The 19,567-nt window shown below is 41.6% G+C and overlaps 1 protein-coding gene across 14 annotated transcripts in view; it reads right to left on the bottom strand.

Moving 5' to 3' along the window:
* The window catches only part of fmnl2a (formin-like 2a), a 49,513-nt gene that overhangs the window by 23,274 nt on the left and 6,672 nt on the right, over window positions 1-19,567 (bottom strand). For all 14 annotated transcript variants that reach the window (XR_013295868.1, XR_013295870.1, XR_013295869.1 and 11 more), the window contains exons 2-5: window positions 8,818-8,901; window positions 5,356-5,436; window positions 2,040-2,116; window positions 116-199 (exon numbers count right to left, since the gene is read on the bottom strand). Coding sequence is in view for 11 of the 14 variants with exons in the window: in XM_077579455.1 (XP_077435581.1) it covers window positions 116-199; window positions 2,040-2,116; window positions 5,356-5,436; window positions 8,818-8,901 (326 nt within the window). In the remaining 3 variants the exon portion in view is untranslated. The remainder of the gene's footprint in view (window positions 1-115; window positions 200-2,039; window positions 2,117-5,355; window positions 5,437-8,817; window positions 8,902-19,567) is intronic.

The following is a 19,567-nucleotide window of genomic DNA, read 5'->3' as shown; positions in this document are numbered from 1 at the left end:
TGTGCTGTGTGGGGTCGCATCAGTGAGTCTGCAGAATGGCAGCATTGTGTCGTTGTCACTTCTGCATATAGTCGAGCATTCGGGCCGGAGAGTGAATAGGCTGCAAGTGACTTACGTGACAGCGTACTGTGCAAAAGAAAGATATTCCACCAGCACGTCCAGGCCTTTGTTTTCCTCGTTGAGGAACTCTCGCACCCACCTGAAAACAACAGAAAAATAAAGACGGGCAATTCTTTCTTTGAAGAAAATGAAACGTTAAAAAAAAATGTTCAAACCATTTTTAAGCAAACTTTGTGAAGCTTTGACTCAACGAAAAATCTTTACTAAATTTCTGCTTCCATGCAAGTTGTTTCATTGCCTTTGTAGTTCTATTTATTAGCATTTAAATTAGAGTGTTTCATTAGGGCACAGTGGTCTCTCGCTACTTCGCGGTTCAATTTTTGCCAATTTGTATTTGGGTCCAAAATTCCTATATTACGGTGATTTTTATATATACATATATATATATATTTATTTATATATATATACATATATATATATATATATATATATATATATATATAAGCATTTTACTGATGTTTAACTCATTCACTGCCATTGACAGCTATAGACGTCAAAAATTAAGCAAAAAATGTTTTGGTACATTTAGAACAGATATAAAATTTGTGATTAACTAGTGAAGTCATGCGATTAATTACGATTACAAATTTCAATCGCCTGATGCCCCTAATTTTTAATAATCTTTTCTTTTAAATTTTTTTAAATAATCTTTTTTTTAAAGAAAAGATTACTAAAAATTAGGGGCGTCAGGCGATTACAATTTTTAAGCGTAATTAATGGCATGACTTCACTAGTTAACTCACAATTAATCACAAATTTTATATTTGTTCCAATACAATAAAAAAATTCTAAGTTTTTATACTCTTGTTAACAAAAGTGGAAAAAGATGTTAAACTAATAGAAATAGTTCAAATAATTTTTTGGACGCCTATAGCCCTCAATGGCAGTGAATGAGTTAATATATTTACCAGGTATTGTGTCACTAACAAGGTACTTTATACAGCTGTTTCAAAAATTTTGTATCAACACACATACACATATACAGTTTATATATATTTTTTATTTTTTTATTTTAATATTATAGTGCTATATAGCACTATAATTTAGCTTTGGTAATCACAAGTGCAAAAAAAACCACACATCAACAGTCCATTCACGTAGAGACATTGAAGTTTAAGACACTTTTTTTTTTTCTTAACGCTTTCCTGAAACACAGAGAATCTTTATTTAGTCCAGACCTCGTAAGGTGTTCCTCTGACAGGCCCAATTGTTTGGTAATGAGAGAAATTTGCAGGGTATAAACATAATGGCACCCCGGCATGCTCATTGGAATTGCACTCAAGTCCCCTGGCTGTGTCCTTATGAGACCTCCTGCAGGGTTATTACTGTGGACACTGGGGATAGGGTCCAGTAAAGCAGTGCCTGGTAGGGTTGGCGGGGTGGAGGAGGGGCAGGGACAGCGCCAGGAGGTGTAGTCATGTTGTGCCACATGGTAATCATTACCACAGGACGACTCACAAGCCTCTCATTCACCACATGTTGATGACCGCCACACAACATGTGAGGAGCGCAGCGACAATCTGCCATTATAAGCAGCCACGTTACATTTCACCTCTCAACACAAGTTGTAATTATTCACTGTCTGAGCGGGTGACATCTTGCCCCAGCACCCCCACCCTTCTACCCCGCTGCCATTATGCTAATGCTCCATTGTCCAGATTAAGACGATTACTGATGTAATCTAGTTTACTGGCATAAGGTCTTGGGACAATTAAATTAATCTGTGTAAACAATTCCTGGACTGTATTGACAGGCAGATGTAATTCCCATTAGTTTATTCTGAGGTTTGGTTTGTAAACTTAAGTGGCACGATTGAAGCATCCATTTGAAAATATGATGAGAACATGTGTTTTCCCACCACCTACTTTTTCTGCATGTGTTGGTGTGTTTGTCATGTTAACAGTCCGGCGCTGACTTACCCGATATGATTGGTCCGCAATGATATTTCCAGTTCTCTCAGGACTTGGGTGGACTCCTGAACTCTTCGGCGGAATTTCTAAGGAACAAGAAGAGGATGAGTTCATCTTTTATAAAGCCAGCTAGGTCTGCAAATCGGTTCATAGCGCATGGATGTTTGCGGCTAGCTAGCATAGCAGCAGGCATTTACTGCACATACATTGAGAAAGCAAGGCTTGGGTTCAGCACACAATATTATCTGCGGTCGTTAAGCCGCCAGTAACCGCCGAGCAGTAAACGAAACGGAGAGCTGACTCACTGGAAACTGTGAATATGTAGTAGGTCCTGCATGTGATCTTATTTAGCCGCGTTAGGTTTAGAAATAGCACTAATCTTTCCTGGCAGCTCGATAAAATTGACTAACCAAATTGGTTAAAAGCTAGCAGGACGGTCCGCAGTCATGTCGTGGAAGGCAGCGGCTAAACAGAAATGTGTGCGACGTTCATGATGAATGAATGGTCTAGGGCTCTTAGACACAACAAGAAAAACTCATCTCCGTCATCAAATAAACAGTCAGATGAAGACATGCTTGTGATAAAGAAGGAATTATCAGTAGCACAACGGAAAGGAAATGTTGCCAATGTAACGTCTTTAACTCTTTGACTGCCAGACGTTTTCAGAAAAGGGATGCCGTGGGTGCCAGCCGATTTAAGCATTTTGACTGATCTTTCAAGGTCCACAGAAAATGTTGTGTTTGGACTATGGAAACACACATACTACCAAATGAAAGATTTGACTCTCATCTTTCATCAGACAAAAAAGTTTGTTTCTACCTTATTCCGTTTTTCAGTAATCAACAATAGAAAATGGTTAGTTTCACCTCTGTTTTGAAACAAACGTCTTTTAACGTCTTTGGCACTCCTCCCTAGGATTGTACTAAACGTTATTTAACGTTTTTGGCAGTCAAAGAGTTTTGGCAGTTAAAGAGTTAAATGGTAAACACTGTAGTCATTTTTGAACGAGAGATGACGCCACAACAAGTTACATTTGAATTACGAAATATATTTTCTTCATTTGAACAATAGAGAAGAATACAGTTGTTTATATCGTACAACAATCTGATCTTGTTCCACCGTCGTTAACATGCAAATTATTGAACAAATAAAGTTTAGACGGTTACTACACTCAATATTGGCTCTTGTCTGGTGACTATTCTAATTTGGATTAGCACCTGATTTCGGAAGAGACCTATCACAAAAAGTTGTAAATATTTTACTTTCTGTAGCAACAAGCACGACATAAAAACACAAGTGACTCAGCAATCATGTGATTTAAAAAAAGTGATGAGAAAACATTTCCTATCCAAGGCCGTGTAAAATGAAAATACATGTCTTGTGAATCTGACCAAACACGGGTCTCTGTTCTCTAATGGTGTGGGCGTGTCCACTAAATCGATGCTACTTTGTCCAGCAACTTTTTTCACTTTTCATGTGTTGAGCCAGGAGAATATATCCACTCAAAGCCTTTAGCGACTGGAATATGATGAGAGGGACTAGCCACCAGTTAGCATGCGAGCTAACTTGTGAGCTAACGGGGTTTGTAACCTGTAATTGTGCAAGATATACACTAATAGCATTTTTTAATATAGCTGGGGAGGGGCATCTCATGCTAAATTCTCAATTGCATCACTGGACGCCGTTTGGCCCCGCCTCCCAAAAATCTGATCAACTGAAACGGTGTCTCAGTGTCTCCACGATTGGGTACATATCTTCAAACATGTCATTTTCCAAGGTCTTCTTCCTAAGCACACCCGTCCACTGCTTGAAATTTTCAGAAAGGAAACAACTCCATGTAACATCCAAAGAAGAGCGAGCAGTTCCCACCCTGTGTCTTCAGGCTTGGGTGGGGTGTGTTTGGCACATGAGCAGATGAGAAACAGTGTTTTTATTAGGGAGGAGCCCTTTTGTGCGCAAAGCATATTTTGGGGTACTGTGCAGGCTCCCAGAGGCAGCGCTCCCCCCACCCCCCTCCTCCTCTTCCCCAGGCAACCACCACACACTCCACATAAGTACAACCAGCTGCGACCCAGAGGAGGAGGAGGAGGAGAGCGACGAGGAGAGAGGAGCGGCGAAAGTGTACAAGAGGAGAATTTGGCGATCCTGGAAACATAAAAATGCCTGATACATTCTTGAGGACTGGTTGGATGGGAGCTCAACCTCCTTGGGCGCCCATTGGCTGGGAGCTGCCCCGAGGAATGCTCCGGAGCCGGCCTATACGGAAAGTTGAGGCAATGACCTCCAGCTCTCTCGCTGCCGCACAAAGTCGCAATTGTTTGAGTTTGAAGAAAAGGGGGACGGCACAGGAATGTAGAAAGAAGCCCCATAACTCTTTCTCTCTTCCTCTGGTGCCTCTTTTTGTCTCCTTCCCTCCCTCTCTCGCTACCAACGTCTTGTTTTAGCCCTCTCGCATGCCGCCTTTCTCTCCTCGGGCCCCCCCTCTGCTTGGCAATGCTCACTTTTACTCTGGAAATTAACAGCCGTCGTCAATTCTGTTAACTGTTAAAACAAATGACACATGCTGAACAAATATGTCTTCTGGGGGTGTACTGTAGACCCAAGAACGGGTTAGTCAAGAAGCTAAATACTGTATGTCACACATACAATAACAAAAGAGCAACAGCCTGTTGTGATGAGGCAACACTCCCATCCAACCAGTCACCCCCATTAAAAATTCGATCATGTTTTGCTTTTTTGTGCTGGATTTCACTTTCCTTTCTTTTCTTTGGTCCTTCCTCGGGTCTCCTGACGGCCTCACGACTCTGGCTGGAAGTGTTCGGTTTAGGTGAACGGTATGGGATTTTTTAATAGGTTTTAGGTGAACTAATGAATACACACACACTCGCACGCACGCACGCACGCACGCACGCACGCACGCACGCACGCACGCACGCACGCACGCACATACAAAAAAATATACAAATAAAAAATAAAAAATAAAGGAGAGCAATGATGATGACATGTCAAATCGGTAAAATTACCGAATGAACAATACTGAGCTCTCCGGAGGAAAAAAAAATGTTTTGCTTTTTTGTTGCAGTTTTCACCACAATGAGGAAAACCAATAACAGTTTCAAATCAGTAACGGTTTTCTCAAGCTTTGGGTTTTATGGGAACAATGTTACTTATGGTACCGAGAAAGTTCCCAAAGGATCCGTGTGTGCTATCTGTGCTCAACTAGAGGGACATCCCGGACGAGATAAGACGGTTCGAAAGGAAGGGAAAGGCTGTGCCGGTGGCTAGAGGGAATGGAACACATTGTTGCATGGCAAGGCTGTCTCACCTTTCTTGTGACTGCCGGGTCAAGATAACTCCTCAGCTTTTGGATGTATGTGTGTGGGGGGTTTTTCACTTGGAATCGCTCCTGTCAAAAAGAGAAAGCAAAAGAGTCAGAAGAGAAAACGCTTTTTACCGGGAACCCCTCCTATGCAAGTTTGAGGACAATGTATAATAAATAAGCCGTTGTTGAAGCCAACCGCCGGCTTATTTTTCAGTGGAACTTGCTTGTGCTGCTGCAGACACAATGTTGAAACCATCTCCATGCACAAATGCAAAACTTGACGTATTGATTAATGAGTGAGTAGTGATGCTGTTTTTCTTGGAAAATTGCAACATTCACTTGCGTAACTCGGGTTCTCAAGCTAATATTTCCTTTCCGGCCCAGGCCAGAATATATCCGCGTTTGAAACGACTCTCCCGAGCATTTATAAACGCAACCGTAACCGTCTGTTGGTGTTTGAGATCAGACCAGATCTTTTTTTTTTCCCATTCTTTACAGCCAGCACAAGAATGTTATTTATCAGAGGCGGCTAGCTGCTGTAGACGAAAGGAGCTAAGGGATTATTTTAGAGATGAGGTTGTACATGATGACCTCAAATACCTGCCTTGAATACTACCATACTAATGACACTGGGCTCGAACCACGGTCATGCTCAAAGGCACTCCACCAGGTAGATAATCTGGGCAAGGTTAAGCCATTGTTCCAAATTTAGGCAGACGCTGTAAATAGCAAATGATTAGTGCTAATTCAGATCAACGGGATTATTACCATTATTACCAACTTGTGGTCTACTTTGTGTTACCAAAAAAAAGTACAGTATTTACAATAATAACATTTTGGAGGATGACAGTCATGTTAATCACCAACTGAATCGAGGAGACTAGATTGGTATTTTCCACAGTATTCACATGATTACAAACGGAAAAAAATCAAACGCCCTTTGGCGCTCATTTATCTTGCATGACTGTGACATACAAACAGGAACGATGCAACACTTGTTGGTGCTTAAAACTCAAAATCGAAATGTTCAATTCTAAAGATACGAGTAGCTGGTTAAACATATACTGTATGTGAATGTTCATGCTATCAGCACAAGGTCACTCCACTGATCACTCTTCAGAGTGAGGATGTTTTAACCTTGTGGTATCATTATTTCATCTGGGAGGCGTTAATATTTATGCACTGTGCCTGTATTTGCAGGGTATGTTGTTCAGAGTGTCGAAACTGTCATCTCCATTCGTTTGGGCTCCCCCGGGCAGTGTTGCTATGGTAACGAAAAGAGACACCCTGTGGCTTTGACACAGGAAAGTACTCAGTCGGATGTGGGCAAAGAAGTCAGAAGAGCGATCAACTTATGCGCTCTTCCTGATAATTGGATCATCTCACACCTTTACTATGAATTTTGGGGTATATGCAGAGCATATAAAAAGCCTAGACTGTTCAAATGCCAGATTACAGGCCAAATTAATGATGGAAAACGTTTTTTAATTATTCCTCTTGCTCTCATTAATTGGGTTTCCATCCACCCGTTTTATTCCAAATTTCAAGAAACGCGAAAATAAAACTGAATGGAAACGCTAGAAATTCGAAAAGGGGTCCAAAATTTGCAAAAACATTTTTACGCTTAGAGGGGGGTGCATTTTGAAGCGTATAGAAAAAAGGAAAATGCACATTTTGGCTATGGAAACAGGTTTTTGCGAATAACCGCTGACAAGATCGAATTTTACGTCACACGTACGTTTGTAGTCACAAAGCAATGTCGGATGATAAAGTAAGATATTTGGGTGGACAAAATAGAAATCATTTTGGAATTAATTAAAGAAGCGAATATTAATGCAAACAGCAAAGAAACGCTCCGTTTTATCGAGAATTACAAAAGAAAACTCATACAACGTCATCGCAAGGCGCAGTCGCTTCCTGGTCTTCTTCTTCTTCTTTTAAATTATGGTGTATACCGCCACCTACAGCGGCGGAGTCCACTCTCAATATTCGCAAAAGAAGAACCGATGGAAACGGGCCCCATTTTCAGTTAATTTGCTTAAAAAATTCGAAACAATTGGATGGAAAGAATCCTATTCCATTTGTGAATCACAAAAACATGACATTTGATCAGTGATGTGTAGACTTTTTATACCCACCGTAAGTACATTGGACACTGCAATTTTAAGGTGTTTGGGACGCTTCTTTCCGCATATTTATATTTACATTGACTTATTTTTTTTCTCCTGTGTGCAATTTTTTAACATGACAATCCGCCTGTTGTTTTTTTTTGTTCTGTGTTTTATTGTATGGGGGAAAAAAATCGTAAATACAATATTTAAAAAAATATGGACACTTCTGAAAATTGCTTTCAGATCGTAAAAACACATCCTTTATGTTTAGCTTGATGTCTTACTGTAACAGTAGCACAAAAATCTTTGACTATCACTCAGCCTCCCCAGTGGGCTCTGTTGCACCGTTCCCTTCAGGGTCAGTGGCTATCTATACACTCGGGGTGGGTGGTGGTCCTCTCGGTCCTCATCTCTCATCCGATTTTCTCTTCTGCTCACAAAGGCAGAAATCTCTTGTCACGGAGGCTGCGAGCCGAGTGGAGCGTCGAGAACGGCAGCGAGTGCGACAAGAGTGCTCCCCGTGTTATTTTCCGCACGCAGCGCTGACGCAAATAACAGGCCGAGCTATTTAACTGGCTAACTGATGCGAGCGCCCCGCTGAGCCACTTAAGCCACTTGATGCCAGGCCAGTGTGTCAAGGCGGGGAAAGACTTAGGGCCTGATTTCCTAAAGGTTTGCGTGTGTAAAAAGGGGCGCAAACTCAGTTGATCACGCAAACGGGACAGTGGCAGAATTACCAGGGTAGTGCTGGCAAAATAAGAGGCAGTGGAAAATAAAACATTTTTGAAATGCCAGAAACAAAAAAAAAATGTGCAGGCCTCTCCCAGAGTAGTTATCGGTTATAGACACAATGTTACATAGGATGGGCTGATTTGGGCCAATTGCTACACACTCAGTATGTGTTAAATCAGACGGTCAATTAAAGAAATATAGTCAATCAAATGCACACCCTTCATTCGATCAGACCACAAAAGTGCTTCGTTGTCATTCTGGAAGAGAAGGTCAGTCCTTTCTCCAGAGCTCCAGGAGGCTTAGCCTGTTCTTTGTCAAGCGCTTGGCATCCACAGTGCTATGTTGAAAGGTGGGCTCGGTGGATATGACGGACGTTGCAATAACTGTCTCCTTGTGCACTGCTAACGTAGCTTAGGGTAACCCAAAAACATCTCAGCCGTACTACACGACTGCAAACTAAAATCACAATAAGATTATCTATCTTTCTGAATGTAGACATTTTATACAGGTCTTATAATTGGATCCGATTCAAAGGAGTAGGTGTGCCCGTTGTGGCCAGTGAGCGTAAACCTCAACGTGGAGCAATAAAATGACATGAGTGTACAAAGTTGACATCACCCACTTGATCACAGATGAGCTCCCACTTCTTCTCGTTGTCATACTGCCGCAACAGGCGAGCTTTGTCTGGAGGGAGATTCATTGAGTTCTGGAAGAGAGAAGAATGTCACAGTTAATTGGCCGTGGATGATGAAATACGAGTGCGATCAACGGCCAACCGGCAAGACGGACAGTGACACCCGCGCACACAAGAAAGTTAGCGGAGCTTTATCATCTTTGTAAAAAAAAAAAAAAAGCGGAATATTTGACTGGCTCTCACTGCCTAATCTTGTGGCCAGCGAGTGTATTGCAAGCAACCTTATTGCCGCCGTCTCATTTGTGGTGTCCATGGAACTTTGCAAACGCGTCACTATGCAATGTGTTGAAATCTATTTTCATGACGCTCCGCTTGAAAGATGTGCTCCCCCTTTTCCCACCAAGCGTGGTAACAAGGGTTTGATTAGTTTAGTCCCTTTCTGCCTAGTGCCTCTGTTAGGACAGTCACCGATGACTAAGACTGTGTACACCAAACTGATAACTACAAAAGTATTGACTTCCTGGCAACTTTCTCCTGATAGCGGTTTATATGATTTCCAAGTGACTTTGTGAATGTGGAATGAATCTAATCTGCTCCATGTGTTTGCCATCAATCCAAGTCTGAAAAATAAGGTCGGAGCTCATTCAAAAGGTTTTCCTCACAAATGCTTGCTTTATTTGACTTCCCGTCGTCAAACATCTGTTATATGTCGGAGCAGGCCTACGCATGGCTCATTGAATGAAAACGACAAGAATTATGGATCATGTTTAGTGTATGTAGATAAACGATTTAGGGTGCTGTCTCACCTACAGTTTGCTTTCTTTGCTCGCTCTGTAAACTTGCTATTTTTCCCAGAGGTTTCTACTGTACTGTTAAAAGTCTTCGGCATTCCAATTGAATATCCAGCTGTCCGTCCATTGATTTTCAATACCGCTTATCCTCATTAGGGGCTAATTGCAGTCGAAATGAAAGTGAATAAAAACAGAAACTGTGCAGAGTAAGTATTTTGTTTCACAACGGAATTACAACAGAATTAGAAGCATTTCTATTCGACAGGTACGTTTATCACCTCTTTTGATTTTGTTTTCAATTGATTCTCATATTAACACTATCATGCCACCAAGGCTAACGTTGGCTTGTTGACATTGCTAATGCTAGCTTGAAGGGCCACTTGTTTGTGAAGTGAGGCTACATTCAAATATTGCAAGTGGTTTAAAAAACTCCAGATTCAAAACTTGAAATTGTATCTGCTCTCACATATTAAGTCAAAGGGATAAAAACTCAAGGCGCTAGCGATAAAAACAATCAAATCTATGTGGTTTGGTTTTGCTTCTTGAAAATGTTTTCCACTGCTTCCCACCCCCAACCCTGATTGGACAGGCTGGCTCATCTATCAGTGTTAACTCCACATTTTGATTTTCCAGCCGAGCTCCCCAGGGGTGTAAAGAGGAAGAAAGATGATGAATGCCCTCCGATGAAGTCTATTTTCATGAATGAGTAATGCAGAGTCAGGTGCTGAGCGAGCATTGTCCGGTCTCCAACTGGCTTCGGAGTTCTTCAAATATTTGATCCGTCAGCGTTGTGTATTATTGTCTGGCCTAACCTGGCATGTCATTTAATAATGAAACACTGCATTTGTAACAAACAATTGGACAACCGCTAGATTGTAAAAATCCTTGTGACCGTTTATAGTGACTAATAAGAACAGATTCACGCAACTGAACTTCCTCGACAAGGCAGAGGACGGAAAAATATCGGCTCTCTTCAGTACAAAGAAAGGTTTCAGTTCACGCAAGTGTCCCCTGCAGGAATGACCAGCTAATTGAATCAGTATTCAGCAGATGCTGCGAGGCTACAGATTGCCGCCGGACTCGATGCTGGGAATCAGGAGGGAGTGGCCGGATATCTACCTCGTTCCAGCTCCACGTCCCGTCACATATGAACTCAATCACTGCCGTGGACGTTTACATTTGTCGTATAATCGTCAAGTCTTTTCACTTTTTGGGCAGAAACCGGTCATTTTGGTGAAAATGCCCCTGAATACTAAAGAATGAAATAAGCTCTAACACGATAAACAATATGGAGGAATCTGATTTTGAAAACGGATGACAGTGAATGCACCTGAAATTCAGTCACAGTAAGGTTTGCTATTTATATATTTGCAATGCAGGTAACAAAAGGGGTTTGGGAAATTTTATAACCTAGTTGCCGGTTCGCACAGCTGTGGTCTTCCCATTTGGTGAAGGTCCAAGTCAAGCGAAGAATTACTCGTACCAGCCTACTTTTCATCATCCAAGCGCTAATGAGCTGTGACAGGCGCTCAACATACTGGAGGTCAGGTTACCTTAAGTCCACAACCACCGAATGGCGTCTTCAGTGTACATTTTTGCAAAGTGACGCCATAACCCCCACAACTAAACGCACTGTCCCTGTTAAATTAGGAGGCTCGGGAATCCATTAGGTCAACTGATAATGCAAGGAGGAAATGTTATGGCTAGGCTGATGTGAGTGGAGGGTGGAGCTGTTAAAACTACACAATGACACGTTTGTCTCATTATCGCCCAAAAATATCACATGGTCCAAAAAGACGGGGGTCATAAACGATCCGAGTAACGGATGTCCTTTAAAGCATTTTTCTGCTACATCCTATAGCGAGATGTAACTCATCCTATAATAACTCGTCGCCCCACAGCAGCTGCTTATAATCTTACGGGCAGCTGTGAAGACCGGTAGACCCAATAAAGCTTAAACAACACAACACAAAAAGTGTGTGACTTGACTTTAAGGAAGTTGTGATAATACAAACACACACATGCAGCTGCATCGGGACTGATAGCGTAGCCTGAAATTACACCCGTGCCCGTGTGCAGCTAGCATAACCCAATGCAGTGACCCAAAGCGCGAGACACTCCCTTGCATGCAGCAGTAAAAACAAAACAAAAAATCAAGACGACACAGGGGAACTCCGGCAGATTTCACTGGCAGCTGGCCCACATCTGTACTGCATGTTCGTGAATTTGAGGAGAAGCATGATGATCACATTTGAGCTAAATTTGTTCAAAAGGTTATTATTTCCGCTTTTGGAATGTTGTGACAGTGATTTGGACCAGGTTGGTCAAATTACCCGTGTGTCGCTTTTCTGTTGAAGAATTTAGTACAAGCAATCTATATGAAGTGGAATGTACAGTATTGTAAATAGTAGGACTTCTCACCCCTTACCATATATTTTTGCTTTGATTTGTGAGCAAAAATTAACGCTAGCTGGTGCTCACCAACTCACTGAATTTACCTCACATCAAGTTTTTAGATTTTTTTTTGTTGCCATTTGTTGCCACTCCCAGCTCAAGTAAAAAAAAAAAAAAAGATTAACTGCCTTAGGAAATGTCGGCTAGCTTAATGCTAACACACAATAAAAACTTCCATAGAAGAGCTAACTATATATTACTATATTTGACAGACAACGTAGCAATGCGTATAGTTTTTGTCCTCTCCAAAAAACAACTCATATTTTTACTACATTTTGGCAAGTCACTTAGTTGTGAAATTCTTCTTCGTTTGTGTCTGTATGTCCGTATTATACTGCCCCCTCTGGTCGTCAAGACATGTACACCGAAAGGAGCACAATGTGGGGTTGGAATAGAATAATGATGTTTCCACTTTAAATTGGAAAAGAAGATTTGAGCAACATGCTCGTGTACTTCTCATTAAATATTAACAATGTCATTTTCTACACAAGCTATATTTTAGGAAGACAAAAACAAACACACTTTTTAAGATGTAAAGTGATAAAAAAACTACCGTATACTGAGTTCCATATTGAGTCCCAAATGACAAATACACCTTCCCTCATTCATATCAGTAGGAAACTTTTGTTAGTATGGTGAATCTCTAAAATAGAATTTACCTTTGACCCAAAGTTTGTTTGTTACGTTCATAAAAAACAGACTGATTGTGTCTGTGTGTTTGACCTTAGTGGTTACACTAGAGCGCATCGGAGAGTTACAGCTCTGGCTAGATAATCCATCATCAAAGGCATTAGTAATTATTATTATTATTATGAAAAGCGAGTTGCTTTACAGCAGGCATGTGTGTGTCAGCTGTTCAAAGTAATGTGCCTGCCACAATCAGACGACAAACATAAATGGATTGTAATTGTTTTACGATACATTTTCAAAGTGATGGGTCTCGCATTACTGTGGCCCATTTCTTATGTTTTGGACTCACCCCAGGAAGGAGCGACCGACTAGCAGTAAGTGCACATCGGAAAACGAATTTCTATGCTAGAAAGTCCCCGTCACTTGCAGGTCTTCATTTATTCACTGTCTCTACTTTGGCGCCACTATTCTTGCAATATTCAGAAGAATTCTGACACGAAAGTGCTGCAAAATGGGCACAGCTCTTTGGGTTATTGGACCCCAGTTTGATCCTGAGCAAAAAAGGGTTGTTGATGACTTGTTGTGTAGCTGCAGCCGGGCCCCTAAGCAGGTCACACAGTAGTCGTTACAACCCCACAGCCTCGTCAAAGAGGAGGACTCCAATGTCAAACAACGCGCAGGCGATATCACTTTATGTTTATCTTGCCCCGGGCTTGAAGAAGATTCAAGATACAAACACAAGCAATTAGCATCCATGAATCCTCTCCAAAAAAAATAAAAAACAAAGTCGTAAAATGGCCCAAAATAGGCAGCTGGTTTAAATCCCACCAACCACCCAGCATCCACCATATGCCGGGAGGTCCGCAGGGGCACAACCTTCCCAACACAGCTGGTTGCAGGAGCTAAAAAGAAAACATAGCCCACATGACAGACATCTTTTACTCTCATACTACTACGGCGTAAAGCCAGTTTTTGGAGAGGCTTTTTCAACTTCTGCCATTGGTTTGTGTCAAAACTGAAGCTATAGCACGTCACAAGTGTTTGCGATTTTGGCAAAACAAGAGTGCACTTAGTAGTTTGCTTTCTAAATAAGACCAAGAAAGTTGCCAACAGACAGCATCATTCAAAAACTACAGTTCATTGCATCACACAGAAAGGATTATCTGGCCCGTGAAAATAGACTGATCATTGACCCCCCACCCAAAAAAATAATAACAGATTGACTGTATATAATATTCTACAGTAGTATCTGTGACGTTGTGTGTAGCTTAAAAAGTTGGCCTGGCCTGCTGAATGACGTGGGAGTCAGCGAATTAGTGTATTGTTGACCCGCTGATAACTCATTTGCTCCCAAAAAAGTATACATTCGTTCTATTTTAAATGTTTGGGTGTCCCAAAGACATATTTATACGTTTTTTTAAATGCTAGCGCGTACAGAAGGCTTTGATGAGGCCTCTGAACTGCAAAGAACGGTTGAAGAAATGGTAGTTATTACACAAACGGCCCTCAGGTGGAAGCAGCGCAAACGAGATCAACCAGGGTCATGTTGAAAAAGCTCATTTACCCACAGTTTTAAATAGATTTGTGAATAATGATGAAACTTAGCTATATTTTAATGCTTATTGCTGCGAAACGGAAACAGATAAAAACATGCTTTTTTCTCGTGATGAAAGAAGAGACTCTAATCTTTCTTTTTGTAGGTTCCATGTTTTTATAGCAACACAATATTCTGTGGGCCATGCAAAATCTGTCAAAATCCAGCAAAACAGCCGGGAGCAAAGGGGATTGCTTTAGTGAAAATGGCTGGGAGTGAATGAGTTTTTTTTTTGCATTTTTGAGTGGCTCAGTGTCAGTTGTGGCCATGCAGCTAGCATATGGATGTACTTGTTGTTTATTGTATTGGCGTTCGTTCAATAAAGCAATTTTCATTCAACCAAGCAGTGATAGGCTATATCAAATTAGGTAAATATATTTTTTCATAGACATGCAGTTGCGTAAGGCAGTTATGCTTTGCATTACAAAAATAGCAGCCCAAATTCTATTTATGAGTTTGAAATGATCCCAAACTTTGGATTTGTCTTTTTACGCACTCTTTCCATCTGGCTCCCACTTATTGCGACGGGAGTCTTCAGTATCATTACTACGTGTGGAAAAACCATCACTGCAAAATCTTGCGTCAGAGAAAACAATCTGAAAATTTGCTTATGCTGTGATGGCGCAAAAAGTATGGCAACATATGACTGTGTTCTCCGCTGGTTCAAAGTATTTCCAGTATTACTTCATCATCTTACACTATATGACATGTCACAACAAGAAACCCTCTGACAATATACCAAAGAGCAGAGTCATAAGAAATGGTTGCAAATAACTCCAAAATGATTACTAGGCGTCCTTTTAAGCATTCAATGCAGGGTTGACGAATTTCAAGACACAAACTTCGATATCCTACACCAATATGTGACAAGACTGCACATATAAATGTCTGCAAGCTATTAAACTGAGTGGAGTGAAAGGACCAGGGCAGCGCTGAGGCACGCGCTACCCGAAGCAAGCGCTCCTCCGTTCATTATCACAGCATGCCGCTGTAATCCTCAAGAGGTCCGCGGGGCCACAGGTGTCCCCCGTCTGCTCTCAGATTATATTTGTAATCCCCAGGAACCTCCCCCACACACACACACACACACACCAGCACCACCTAGGCACACCTCCCATCCCCCGTCGGCCTTCGTCGGGACAGTACTGTTTATATTTGTGAAGCTGTTCCCTGGAATGTTTTACGACCAAACGCACGAGCGCATTCCAATGAAATTCCACCCACACTCGCTGTATAATTGTGTGCTTGGACACATTTTATGACGAACTGCGTTCATCGTCTGTAGGTAAAGATATTCGGGGAGTATTTTTTTTTGTTCCTTAGCATCCTGAAAGGAAATTATTTATTTTGTGTATTGGTAGGGATGACAGTACTGTATACTACCATAATGCCATTGATGAAGTTGGACCTCAACTAGGGGTGGGAATCTTTGAATGTCTCACGATTCGATTCCGATTTTTGGGTCTGCAATTCGATTCAGAAGCGATTTTCGATTAAGAACGCTTTTTGATTCAAAATGATTTGATTGACAATTGATTTTTGCTTCAATCTATAGATGTGCAAGGAAATGTAATGATCTACTCCAGTCTGACTGGCTAATGCTAATTAGCACGCTACTCGCGGCACTTTTATCCAAAGGCTTCACACGGCAAAAAAAAACAACTTTTATTGGAATAACTCGATTGTGACTTTTTCCTTCTTTTCTCTAATGTGGCTACAATTTAAAAGTGTATTAGACCGCGTGGAACCACACTGCCCTTAAGTGGCCAAATCGGGTACAACATGAACAGCGCAACAGACAAAGGCAAGACAGTATAAAACAATTTAAATAAAATCGATTTTGGGACATTAAAAATCGATTCTGAATCGTACTAAATGAGAATCGTGATTCTTATGAGAATCATTTTTTTGGCACACCCCTAGCCTCAACTGCGCTGATTTTAAAGAGAATGACTGGAGCCGCTTGGATTGGCCAAGAGTCGTCTGCATTCCATCCCACAGCGGCGCACAACGGGGAAACACCCTCTTCTATCTAGTCAAGCAAATTACCAAAAAGAAAGAACTCCAACCGTGTGCAGTGCGCTACCTGGATGTGTTAAGAGGTCATTAAAAACATTGCTAGCGGAGGCCTAAGAAGACTTTCACACATTCTTATCAGCTGTGTGTGGGTGGACTCAAATCCAACTTCCTCTTTGCAACAAAATAATAGAATATTGAATATGGACAACAGATGGTCTTGCTACTCGAGCAAACAATATGGAGTAAACCACGCAACTAGACAAATGTTCCCCTTGATACAGAAAGGGTGGATGCTTTCCAAAACAGCGGAAACATTACGGAGATTGGTTTGGAGCAGCAGGGAGTTGTCCAAATAAAACAAGTGTTACATGACCACGGAGGAGGTCCGGTCAGGCCAGATGTTAGGTTGCGAAAGTGTGCGGACCTTGTCGGGCTCCGTGATCTTGCACCAAAGAGTATGATTAAAACATGGACACATTTCTCAAAACGCCATTAACCTTACATCGGAATAATGGTGACTTCAAAGAGAACAACGTTGCATCATTCCTGCGAAAATATAGAAAAAAGGATATTTGGATGTATGACAAGGCCAAAAAAGAGAGGAGGGCTAATTGACTAGCACAGTTTAGTATAATCCCGCAGATCCTTTACAACCACTATAGCACAAAAACGTACATCAACACTTTTCCTCTTCTTTGGGCATTCTGTCTGTCAAGCATCTTCTAAATGGGTTGTTTTCAACTTTGGCCTCCCACTGTTTTAAAATTACCAGTAGGTAACGTGTGCCATGTGTATAGCCATGAAGAATGCTAACGCTAGCATGCTATGCCTCTATTTGTTTTTAACCGTTTTTGATGATTTAAACACTGCAAAAGAGTGATTACATTGCCAGCATAAGTTTCTTGTGGCAATTTTTTTTTAAAATATCAAAACTGGAGGTCAGTTGGCCTCCCTCACCACCCTGTGAAAGTACCCTGAACGCACCATTTTGCTTGCGTAGCATTAGCTACTAGCAAGTGTGTAGTGTATATTATTCTGGTTGTTCTGTTGTTTCTAAGCATCCTTTAAGTTGTTTAGTGACACCCCGGTTGCTGCAGATGTTAATTCTGGCAACAACACTGCTCAGGCAGCCTGCCTGCCTGCTTCTTTTGTGACTGAAGCGGCTTCAAAAGGGGCTGCCACTGAACAACAGGCAGGAAAGAAAAAGTTTGTTCAAAAAGTGGGTCAAACAACCAAGGGCATTAAATGCTCACAGAGAGACAACATGTCAACAGAAAGAACTCAAGCCCCTCCCTGGCAGAGGCGGCACAAATCCAAATTAGTTCCAAAAGGCCTCATGATGACAGCAAAATAAGTGAACACATCCTGCAGTTCTCCAATAACACGTTTATACAAACACAGCCCAAAGTAGCTCAAGGCTTTTTAAGAAAGAAAAAAAAATGTCACAAGATAAAGCCGGCAGAGGCGCCAAAACACAGCGCCGACTGGTCAGCGTGACATTAGAATGTGCACATGGAAACGTCAACATATCATTGACAAGGATGAATGCACTTCGATGTACAGCTTGGACACGAATGTCCTCATGCAGCAAAAACTTTTTTTTTGTAAATCACACCGCCTCATAAAAACAACCTGGCTAGACTTTTCCAACAAATGCTCCTTTTAGTGGTCAGCCAAGAGCTCACGGAAGAAGGATTTTGTTACACTGTAATTAGTAGAAAATGAATACTTTCGTAGTATTGAGTATCCAAACCCTTTAATCCTGTAAAATACAGCGTGAAAAATATTGCATTTTTGTGTCAACTTATTCTACCAATTATCCCGTCAACTAATTAGATAATTGATTTGAGTTGGCATTATTAAGCACAAGAAACTCTGCATTAGAGCTGTCAGAATTAATCGATTAAAATCGACACAATCGAATATCACATTAATTGACAACTATTTTAATAATCGAGTAATGGTTTAGAGCTGTTATTTAACTTAAATTTGTCCACAGCCCTCGTCACCATCACATGTTCTACTGTAGCATCTGTGACTTTTGATGATGTATGGCTTTAAAAGGCGGGGCCTGTCCCGGTGAGTGACGTGGGTGCCAGAGTTTCTTAAACTATCCATTTTAAGGATGCGGATTCAACATTCGACTTATGTCTAGCTTGACTGCATGTGTTATGAAAGTCTTTTTGCCGTTTTTAGCTTTTACCTCGGTTATTTTGACGCTAGTGCGATGGACTAACAGCACATAATTGTGACTCACAATTGACATTTCGTATTTGTGTTTTTATAGTATGTTTAACAATGGTTAACTTTTTACAATATGGTAGTTAATAATGTAGTTAACTTGTATAAAAGCAGCTCTGAATGTCTCCCTTTGTATTTTTACAACCTCCACAAGTATCATTTAGGATCTTGTGAAAAAGTTTACGCCACTAAATGCAAGACACTTGCATCGCCATTTTTTTTGGCCGAGGGAGTTCCAGAGTACAGCAGATCACGGCCGGGTCAAAACGATTCTTACTGAAAGCTGGCATTCAAGAATTAATCTCAGTATCAGTCTTAGTCAGAAGTCTGCCACCCAAGCAGTGGAGCGAGAAGCAAACAGCCTCGAAGTGACCTGAGAAGAACAATACCGAGAGAGGCCCAGCACACAGCCCAAGAGATCTGTTCTTACATAATCTGCTGAGCCGCTGCCAGTCAGACAAGATGCCTTCGGGCTCCACTCTGGGGATGGAACTGGCACATTATCACCTCGCACCCCCTCCCCAAGAGAGATCCTAACGCTGGCTGCCTGACGATGTCGCACCCCAAGCATTTCATTTCATGGCTAATTGGTGGCCAGCTTCCTGCGATGGGGTGGCCTCTCAATGGCTGCCGGTTCTGGGTCCGGTGCCAGGCTCTGTGTTGGATTCCGAGCAAAATAAAGAACGCCACTGTTCGCTCGCATTGCTGCACGGGTTCGGGCTGCTGTTCGCCCGATGCCGATTAGACAATCGCTATTGTACGGCTTTTTAATGAAGAAGAGTCAACATGGGAAAAACAAGCAGGGCTAGATGAGTCACTTCCTGGGAACCGAACTGCTAACCCTAACCCTTCACCTTCAATTATATGACCAAAAACATGAGAACACCTGACCATGGCACCAAAAGTTGATTAACTCTTTGACTGCCAGACGTTTTCAGAAAAGGGATGCCGTGGGTGCCAGCCGATTTAAGCATTTTGACTGATCTTTCAAGGTCCACAGAAAATTATG

Source organism: Vanacampus margaritifer, chromosome 11 (assembly GCF_051991255.1).
Source record: "Vanacampus margaritifer isolate UIUO_Vmar chromosome 11, RoL_Vmar_1.0, whole genome shotgun sequence".
NCBI lineage: Eukaryota > Metazoa > Chordata > Actinopteri > Syngnathiformes > Syngnathidae > Vanacampus > Vanacampus margaritifer.
This window is presented reverse-complemented; position numbering and strand designations above follow the sequence as displayed.